Source organism: Helianthus annuus, chromosome 16, assembly GCF_002127325.2.
Source record: "Helianthus annuus cultivar XRQ/B chromosome 16, HanXRQr2.0-SUNRISE, whole genome shotgun sequence".
Lineage (NCBI taxonomy): Eukaryota > Viridiplantae > Streptophyta > Magnoliopsida > Asterales > Asteraceae > Helianthus > Helianthus annuus.
In genome coordinates this window covers 83,588,595-83,599,014 of record NC_035448.2, presented here as the reverse complement: position 1 = coordinate 83,599,014, position 10,420 = coordinate 83,588,595, and the positions used below count along the sequence as shown (strand labels likewise).

The window sequence follows — 10,420 nt, the reverse complement described above, 5'->3', positions numbered from 1 at the left end:
GAAATCTGTGACAAAAGACGAAGATAAAGTGAAGATTTCTGGTAAGAAACCAAGTGTGGTCTACAATAGATGTCCGCCCCCGGTCAAAAATGGATATTCACCCCGAAATCCAAATTCCGAAAGAGTCGAAAAGGCAATAAACTTACAATGGGAGTCTGGGACGTTGGATAACTTGCCAGAAAATATTGATGTCACATACACGTCATCTGACACTGATCATGAGTCAAAGTTGACAAAAAGTGTGGTCGATCAGGTGTTAGATAAAGATGACAGTGAGGAGTCAAACATGGAGTCCAAACCCGAGTCAAAGTCTGAGTTTGATGCGTCAAAGCCAACAATCAAAAAGGACAAACGGGTTTATGACAAACAATTTTTGCTATCAAAATCTAATTTGAATGATGAATCATTCAAAGTGGCATATACTTTAAAAGATTCTGACAAATTATATTCTGATGATGCTTTTCCAATTAGAAGTGTCAGATTGTTACGCCCCAATCCTACTATTAAATACGTACAAATAAGTAGGAAAATATTTTTGAAAATTTCGACATGACCTATTCGTTTGGACATCATTAACCACCTGTTTTACAAACCAAACTTAAACACTAAACATTTCTGACAAAAACCCAAAACAAACAACAAGTTCACATTGGTCACGACATGATTTCCATCTACCAAATTTTTACCCTACGACAAAGATGACAACATACTAACTAGACTTAAATACATAAGACCAAGTCTTAAACCATTCCAAAAAGGGGCTTAACAACGGAAGCGAGAGGCGGGCGTAAACCATGTGTGCACGTTCCAAGACGTCCAATCGCCTAAGTCGAGGATTTACCTACATTAAACATCAACTTTAAAAAGTTAGTAAAGGCGCTTATTTAGTCCACAACACCAACATAGTAATTACAATCAATATATATATATATACGTCCATTTCTTCTACGCATTCGATTACCCATTTAATGGGTATGACATACGATCTCATAATGAGATTTAAGCATTTCGCATTCGATCCGATAATATCGGGTTATTTGCTTTCAACTTAAAATCCTTTGTTCTATCCGTATAACGGATTGAACCTTCTTACATACAATTTTGCTTACATGACCACCCGTTCTAGACGGATGGTCTCATATTCTCACTCGACCTAGTCGTAAGGACCGGTCGGTTTGCATAACTTAGCATAATCCTTCTTTAGCATAAACGAATCCGCAAGGGATCTACCATTCTTTTACTAGCATTGCAATTAACCATAACATAGGATAATTCTCATAACAAGGGTCGTTAAATATAATTACTAACAAATAATTAAAAAGTAAACTTTCGTATGAACGGATCATACCTCGATCTTGTGAACCTTCCGTTTTCTTAGCACTTGAGCCTTCTTCCTTCACGCCTATACCAATACATAATTTCATTCTTTTAGTACCCCGATTTCATTTCGTTAATTCCTCTATATTACACATAATTGCTCTTTCAAGCATTTCATCAAACACCTTGTGTGCGTTACACTAAATAAGCATAATGTACAATTATTTGAAGCATAGTTTACTAATTCACCTACATAACATCATTATACAACCAATTTTCTTAAAACTTTTTACTCTACATCAAATTATCTAGCATTCAAGTAATTCAAACAAGATCATATAACAAGAATACATGAATTCGTAATCACTATGATACTTGTTAACCATGACGCAATTCCACCAAGTGGGTTTCTTTCAATTAACTAAAACTGAGCATGATTCCTACACTAGGGAGTGCCCTTATCATCTAAACAACACAAATCATGCCACGGATCTTATTCGGGTCGAAACCCCTTTCTCTAAAATTCACCAAATTCAAAAATTCGACTTACCAATCTACTAGATATGCTTAGAGGTTTGAAGTTTTAGAACATGCAGCAATTAAACTTGATTTCTCCTTGTCAATTGCTGAATTCTTGCAAGAACAAGGTAACCCTTATTTTTTCCCTGCCCTTGATCGATCCCAGTTACGCACACAAGAGTGTGTTTTTGGGTTTACCAATATCAATCCTTAATTATAAAAATTTTACACATTAACCCCTTCTAATTTGATAAGCATTTAAATTAAGCATTACTTCAAATTCTTGACCTATTCTTTTATCATAATCCCTTAATTAGGTTACTTTGTTCATTTTTATTTAATTTAATTAAGTACCGGGTTTTTGGGGTGTTACAAATCTACCCCCCTTAAAAGAGGTTTCGTCCCCGAAACCTGAATATATAATAAATCTTAAATGTGCACATACCAAAAAGAAAGGGATAGTGTCTTCTCATCTCATCTTCCGTCTCCCATGTGAGTTCTGAACCCTTTCGGTGTTGCCATTGTACCAACACCTGTCGGACCGTCTTGTTGCGGAGCTTCTTCAACTTGACATCTTTGATGGCTATTGGTCTTTCGATATAATTCAACCCCTCGTCCAACTCAATGTCATCGAGAGGTACTAACGCGGTTTCATCCGCAAGACATTTTCTCAATTGCGACACGTGGAAGGTATTGTGAATTCCGTCTAAAGCAGGCGGTAATTCTAATCGATATGCAACCCTTCCAACACGAGCCAAGATTTTAAACGGCCCAATATACCGAGGACCTAATTTACCCCGTTTACGAAAACGGATTATGCCTTTCCATGGTGACACCTTCAATAGAACGAAATCTCCAACTTGAAATTCGATAGGACGCTTCCTTTTGTCTCCATAAGCTTTTTGTCGATCCTGGGCTGCCTTCAAACGTGCCCTAATCAATTCAATTTTTTCATTTGTCATTGCTATTAAATCATTTGGCGCGAGCTCCCTTTGCCCCACTTCACCCCAACATACGGGAGTTCTACACTTCCTCCCATATAGTAATTCGTATGGTGCCATTTGAATGCCACTGTGGTAACTATTATTATAAGAAAATTCCACTAGTGGTAAATGGTCATCCCAGTTTCCCCCAAAATCTAAGGCACACGCCCTCAACATATCAATAAGTGTTTGAATGGTTCTTTCTGACTGACCGTCAGTTTGAGGGTGGTAGGCGGTACTTATGTGCAATCTCGTTCCCACGCTTTCGTGAAATCTTTGCCAGTAACGAGAAGTAAATCTAGTATCACGATCCGAGATGATTGACACAGGCACCCCGTGTCGAGACACGACCTCATTCATGTAGATTTCTGCCATTTTCTCGGAAGAATAAGCTTCTTTAATGGGTAGAAAGTGGGCGCTTTTCGTAAGTCGATCTACGATTACCCATATTGTATCATACCCCTTTTTCGTTCTTGGAAGCTTGGTTACCAAATCCATCGTTAGTTCTTCCCATTTCCACAACGGTATTCCCAATGGTTGTGATTCTCCGTAAGGCTTTTGGTGTTCTGCCTTCACTTGAGAACACGTTAAGCATTTTGCGACATACTTGACGATATCGCGCTTCATGCCCGGCCACCAATAGTTGGTTTTTAAATCTCGATACATCTTTGTAGCCCCAGGGTGGACCGAATATCGTGACTTATGTGCTTCATCGAGTAGTGCGGCCTTAACTTCACAAAATCGGGGTATCCAAATTCGGCCGAATCGCGTCTTGAGCCCGGTCGAATTTTCTTCTAATTTATCAATAACACCTTTTAATCTTTCTTTCCTTAAGTCTTCCGCTCCAAGAGACTTTCTTTGAGATTCCCGTATCGTTTCAAGTAGTCGTGGCGTAACTACCATCTTCATGGACTTCACACGGAGAGGAGACGGATACTCTTTTCGGCTTAACGCATCGGCTACCACGTTTGCTTTCCCCGGGTGATAGAGGATATCACAATCATAATCTTTGATAAGTTCTAGCCATCTTCGTTGCCTCATATTCAAATCTTTTTGTTCGAAGAAATACTTGAGGCTCTTATGATCCGAATAAATTGTACATTTCGCACCGTATAAGTAGTGTCTCCAGATCTTTAAGGCGAACACTACTGCTGCCAATTCCAGATCGTGTGTTGGGTAGTTCACCTCGTGAGGCTTCAGCTGCCGCGACGCATAAGCAATAACCTTTCCCCTTTGCATCAAAACACAACCTAACCCCTGATGGGAAGCATCTGAATAAACAACCAAATCTTCAGTTCCATCTGGCAACGTCAGGACTGGAGGACTCGACAATTTCTCCTTTAATATACGAAAAGCCTCTTCCTGTTCCTCACCCCACACAAATTTTTCTTTCTTTCTCGTCATTCTGGTTAGAGGTAGAGCTATCTTCGAGAAATCCTGTATGAACCTTCTATAGTACCCGGCAAGGCCCAGAAAACTTCTTATCTCTGTCGGGTTCTTCGGAGAGACCCACTTCATTACAGCATCAATCTTTGAAGGATCAACTAAAACACCTTCCGCATTGATCACGTGACCCAGGAATTGCACCTCTCTGAGCCAAAAGGCACATTTTGAAAATTTTGCGTAAAGTTTCTCCTTGCGGAGAATTTCAAGTACTTCACGCAAGTGCATTTCATGTTCAGCTTTGCTTCGCGAATAGACTAAGATATCATCTATGAACACGATTACCGAATTGTCTAACATGGGTCGGCACACCCGGTTCATAAGATCCATAAACGCAGCCGGCGCGTTCGTCAATCCAAAGGACATGACTAAAAATTCATAGTGCCCATAACGGGTTCTAAATGCAGTCTTTGGAATATCCTCCTCCCGCACTCTAACTTGATGGTACCCCGAACGCAGGTCTATCTTGGAGAACCAGCTCGCCCCTTGTAATTGATCAAAAAGGTCGTCAATTCTAGGTAAAGGGTAGCGCTTCTTTATGGTTAGTTTGTTTAACTCTCTATAGTCGATGCACATGCGCATCGACCCGTCTTTCTTTTTAACAAAAAGGACGGGTGCTCCCCAAGGCGACACACTCGGGCGTATGAAACCCTTATCTAGAAGATCTTGCAACTGTGTCATTAATTCCCGCATCTCGGTGGGGGCAAGTCTATAGGGAGCCTTCGCAACAGGCTTCGCACCCGGATTTAATTCGATGCGAAACTCTATCTCCCTTTCGGGAGGAAGTCCCGGCAGTTCTTCCGGAAATATATCCGGAAATTCGTTCACGACCTCAACGTCTTCAAGCTTCGGGAGGGTTTGTCGGGCATCTCCTACATAAGCTAAGTATGCTCTACTCCCGTTAAGCACGTACTTATAAGCTTGGACCAAGGTACACAACTTAGTTTCCACGTTTCTTTCTCCTTGAATACTTAATTGTTTTCCACTTGGAGCTTGAATAACCATCACTTTAGTTTCACAGTTAATCTCCACATGGTGTCGCGCCAACCAATCCATCCCCACGATCATTTTAAATTCCCCCAAAACCATGGGTATCAGGTCGATGTCAAATTCTTCATCTTCTATAGTGAATTTACAATTTCTACAAACCTCATGTAACGTATACATCTTGCTATCGGCTATTTCTACTTCTAAAGGCATTGGCATTCGTTCGATCTTAAAGGACGGATGTTGTATGATTTCATTCGAAATAAACGACATAGTAGCTCCAGTATCAAATAGAACATAAACCGGTATGGTGTTTAGTAAAAAGATACCTGAAATCACATTCGGGAGAGACTTGGCTTCTTCGGATGTAATTTGGTACATTCTACCCTTGGCCTTAGAACCTTCTTGTTTCTTATCTTCCTTCTTCGACTCTTGCTGGAGTTTCGGGCACTCAGATTTGATGTGCCCCTTTTCGAAACAGTTGAAACAAGTTTTCGGGCTACTCGGACATTGATAAGATGAGTGTCCCTCCTTACCGCATTTGTAACACCCTTTCTTGCCTAACAAACATTCCCCCGTATGAAGTTTTCCACAAGTCTTGCACGGCGTGATACCACTCTTCGACTTATCCTTTCTTCCTTGCTCTTGATACTTCCCCTTTTTGGTCGGGGTTGAACTTCCACCTTTTTCATTGGGTCTCTTTTCTCCACGCTCTTCTTGCCTCTTGATCTCGATTTCTCTATCCCGCGCTAGATTGATGAGCTCGTCAAGAGTCTCACACTTCGAGGGAGTGATGAACTCCCTAAATTCTGCCTTTAATACGCCATAAAAGCGATTAATCTTCATCCTTTCAGTTTGCACAAACTCTCCACAAAACTTCATCTTATCCAAGAAAACGTTTGATATCTCATTTATCGTCTCGTTTCGCTGTCGGAGGCGCAAGAAATCCTCTTGAATCTTATCAATGGCTGACTGAGGGCAGTGATATTTCATGAAAGGATCCTTAAACTCCTGCCAGGTCATTGTTTGGAGCCTCTCTTCACCTATCTCTTTACTGTGGGCATCCCACCAATCTTTTGCCTGAAAAGTGAGTTGGCCGGTGGCGAACATCACTTTATCTTCGTTATCACAACGACTTCGAATGAACACTGCTTCTATATTTGAAATCCATCTTTGGCATGCGATCGGATCAATTTTACCATCATACGTTGCCGGATTGCACGCCATAAAGTCTTTATACGTGCATCGTCGTTCCTTACTTTTACTTCTAGACCCCTCAAATAGTTCTTTCAATTCCTCGATCTTACTGGTCATCATAGCATCCACAACCCCCAGAACTCGGCTTTCTACCTCCTGAGCCAACCGTGGAAGATTGGCTTGCATAACCCCTTCCGCTACTTCCGTAACTTTGTTCTCGAACGCTTCTTGTCTAGCCACATCGTCATCATCATTAACGTTGCTTGCATCAGCCATCTATACAATAGCATATCTTCGTTTAATACAAATCACAAACTTTCGGTATATATCATTGTTCATTATTCAGCATTTACTTATTCCATTTCATGTCATTTGGTTCATTTCTGTTATACTTTCACATTTCAAGCCTTTATCCATTTTTAAGATTTCCTCCATTTGTCCATAACATTCGACGCATTACTTTCGGCTTTTATGGTTTCATTCGATTGTAACCTCTATCCGTGGTTACATCTATCCTTATAGGTCTTATATGGGCATTACCCGACAAGGAAATAGGTTTTCAATTAATTCGGGAACTCGAAATATGAAAAAGGACATCAATTGAAAAGTTTCAGCAAACCAGACTTCCGCTAGCCGTCGGCGACGGCCTAGTCTCCCGTCGGCGACGGGTTCAGGATTGTGGCGTCGGCCACCCTTCACCCGTAAGCAGGTAAGTAAGGCGTCGGCACTTGGGGGGGCGTCTGCGACGGCCAGAGGCCCGTCGGCGACGGCCTCTCCTCTGCTGAAACGATGCTGAACTCATTTTAGGCTTTTCCGACCATTTCCCGAGTATATTTCCCGCTACCCGGGTCCAGGGGTTTCTTATTTTACCCATCTTATAACTTCTTAGCATACTCAATCTTAAAACTCTTTCGTGACGCATTATACATACTCATACTAAACAAATATTTAAAACTTTACCTCGTTGACGATCTCGAAACGAGCACACCTTCGCGAGAGCCATTGGTTTGAGTTCAAGCGCTATTATTCCAGCTCGAATCCCTCAAACCTAGGCTCTGATACCAACTTGTTACGCCCCAATCCTACTATTAAATACGTACAAATAAGTAGGAAAATATTTTTGAAAATTTCGACATGACCTATTCGTTTGGACATCATTAACCACCTGTTTTACAAACCAAACTTAAACACTAAACATTTCTGACAAAAACCCAAAACAAACAACAAGTTCACATTGGTCACGACATGATTTCCATCTACCAAATTTTTACCCTACGACAAAGATGACAACATACTAACTAGACTTAAATACATAAGACCAAGTCTTAAACCATTCCAAAAAGGGGCTTAACAACGGAAGCGAGAGGCGGGCGTAAACCATGTGTGCACGTTCCAAGACGTCCAATCGCCTAAGTCGAGGATTTACCTACATTAAACATCAACTTTAAAAAGTTAGTAAAGGCGCTTATTTAGTCCACAACACCAACATAGTAATTACAATCAATATATATATATATACGTCCATTTCTTCTACGCATTCGATTACCCATTTAATGGGTATGACATACGATCTCATAATGAGATTTAAGCATTTCGCATTCGATCCGATAATATCGGGTTATTTGCTTTCAACTTAAAATCCTTTGTTCTATCCGTATAACGGATTGAAACTTCTTACATACAATTTTGCTTACATGACCACCCGTTCTAGACGGATGGTCTCATATTCTCACTCGACCTAGTCGTAAGGACCGGTCGGTTTGCATAACTTAGCATAATCCTTCTTTAGCATAAACGAATCCGCAAGGGATCTACCATTCTTTTACTAGCATTGCAATTAACCATAACATAGGATAATTCTCATAACAAGGGTCGTTAAATATAATTACTAACAAATAATTAAAAAGTAAACTTTCGTATGAACGGATCATACCTCGATCTTGTGAACCTTCCGTTTTCTTAGCACTTGAGCCTTCTTCCTTCACGCCTATACCAATACATAATTTCATTCTTTTAGTACCCCGATTTCATTTCGTTAATTCCTCTATATTACACATAATTGCTCTTTCAAGCATTTCATCAAACACCTTGTGTGCGTTACACTAAATAAGCATAATGTACAATTATTTGAAGCATAGTTTACTAATTCACCTACATAACATCATTATACAACCAATTTTCTTAAAACTTTTTACTCTACATCAAATTATCTAGCATTCAAGTAATTCAAACAAGATCATATAACAAGAATACATGAATTCGTAATCACTATGATACTTGTTAACCATGACGCAATTCCACCAAGTGGGTTTCTTTCAATTAACTAAAATTGAGCATGATTCCTACACTAGGGAGTGCCCTTATCATCTAAACAACACAAATCATGCCACGGATCTTATTCGGGTCGAAACCCCTTTCTCTAAAATTCACCAAATTCAAAAATTCGACTTACCAATCTACTAGATATGCTTAGAGGTTTGAAGTTTTAGAACATGCAGCAATTAAACTTGATTTCTCCTTGTCAATTGCTGAATTCTTGCAAGAACAAGGTAACCCTTGTTTTTTCCCTGCCCTTGATCGATCCCAGTTACGCACACAAGAGTGTGTTTTTGGGTTTACCAATATCAATCCTTAATTATAAAAATTTTACACATTAACCCCTTCTAATTTGATAAGCATTTAAATTAAGCATTACTTCAAATTCTTGACCTATTCTTTTATCATAATCCCTTAATTAGGTTACTTTGTTCATTTTTATTTAATTTAATTAAGTACCGGGTTTTTGGGGTGTTACACAGATTTGAAATGATTCAAAAGGTTTTCAAAATAACAGAAATTAATATTTCTGAAATAAAAGATTTAAATCTTATTGGAAAATCTAAACAATATACTTCAAGAGATCAACAAAGAATTAACAAGAAAATGGGTTACAATTGTGGTTATAGTTTCCAAAAGAAACCAAACCATAATCGTAATTTCAAAAAGAACGGATTAGGTTTTGTTCCACCGAAAAATTATAAAAATGAAAAAATATATAAACCAAAAACTATGTTTGTATCAGGGAAAACGTCAGAGCCTGAGAAAGAACAAATGTTCAGAAAGCAGACAAATCTGGAATTCCTTGCCAAGAAGCAAGAAGAACAGAAGAAGAATGTTGTTCCAAAGAAAATTGAAAAGAGAACCTGTTTTCAGTGCAAGATTGCTGGTCATGTTGCTAAGGATTGTCCGAAGACATTCAGACTAAAACAGAAAATCTCTGGTAAATTAAAAGAGAAAGTTGTGGAGAACACTGACTAAAAACCCGAAAGTTTATTGGCTTTGAAAATTCGATCTTTGAGAAGGGAGAATGTTCAAAGAATGCTTTAAAAAGAAAAGAAGATTTAAAAAATCAAAAATGGGTTGTGAAAGGTTCAGGTAATAGTTCTGGTAATGAATCTGATTCCACAAAATCAGAGGAGCCACATGTTGAGAAAAAGGTTGAAAAATCAGTTCCAACTATGAATGATGAAAATTTTCCACCTTTGCGTGCTGAAAATTTTATGAAGAAAGTTGAAAAAACAGAAATTTCAAATCAATTTTATTCTGACAAGAAGAAATTTGATGTTGAAAAGACTTTCAACGGAAATGTGAAACACATTTTTGGCAAAATGGTCAATGGTAAGGCCAAAAGTGTCAAAGATTTTTATGCTTCTAAACGACGTGTCCACAAGTTTGTTGAAAGAAAAGATGATGAGATTGTTACACCCAAGGAAGGTAGGCTTGGGTGGATATATTTTTCAAAGAATAAAAACAGGACTTGCCGGAGATCCCAAATTAGTAATCGTGGATCATGAATCGGCATCTTTCCTGATCTGTATTTGAGAAGTTTTGTAGGACTTGCCAGAACTCCCAGGTTTGTAAGCGAGGAGTAGGAATCGGCACCTTGAGAATTCAACCAACAGATGGTAATTGGTTGAAAACCAGGTTTGAAATGC

The 10,420-nt window shown here is 39.1% G+C and overlaps 1 protein-coding gene and 1 long non-coding RNA gene across 2 annotated transcripts; both read right to left on the bottom strand.

Moving 5' to 3' along the window:
• Nucleotides 1–530: 530 nt before the first annotated feature.
• Nucleotides 531–6,722, bottom strand: LOC110918994. The gene is made up of 3 exons (XM_022163274.2): nt 5,579–6,722; nt 1,349–1,402; nt 531–841 (listed from the first exon to the last, which is right to left on the bottom strand). Exons 1-3 carry the CDS (start codon nt 6,720–6,722, stop codon nt 825–827), a joined length of 1,215 nt encoding a protein of 404 aa, XP_022018966.1. The 3' UTR covers nt 531–824.
• Nucleotides 6,723–7,561: 839 nt separating this feature from the next.
• LOC110916877 lies at nt 7,562–9,023 on the bottom strand. Its single transcript, XR_002580089.2, has 3 exons — nt 8,899–9,023; nt 8,380–8,433; nt 7,562–7,872 (listed from the first exon to the last, which is right to left on the bottom strand). It is a non-coding gene; the product is annotated as an uncharacterized LOC110916877 (long non-coding RNA).
• Between the last annotated feature and the right edge of the window lie 1,397 nt (nt 9,024–10,420).

What these genes read in the sequence shown, in the direction of transcription:
- LOC110918994 (XM_022163274.2), bottom strand. Translation starts at nt 6,722, where the DNA reads ATGGCTGATGCAAGCAACGTTAATGATGATGACGATGTGGCTAGACAA. An exon ending in TCTCCCGAATGTGATTTCAG is followed by an intron (nt 1,403 to 5,578) that starts GTATCTTTTTAC and finishes GTATTGGTATAG; the next exon opens with GCGTGAAGGAAGAAGGCTCA.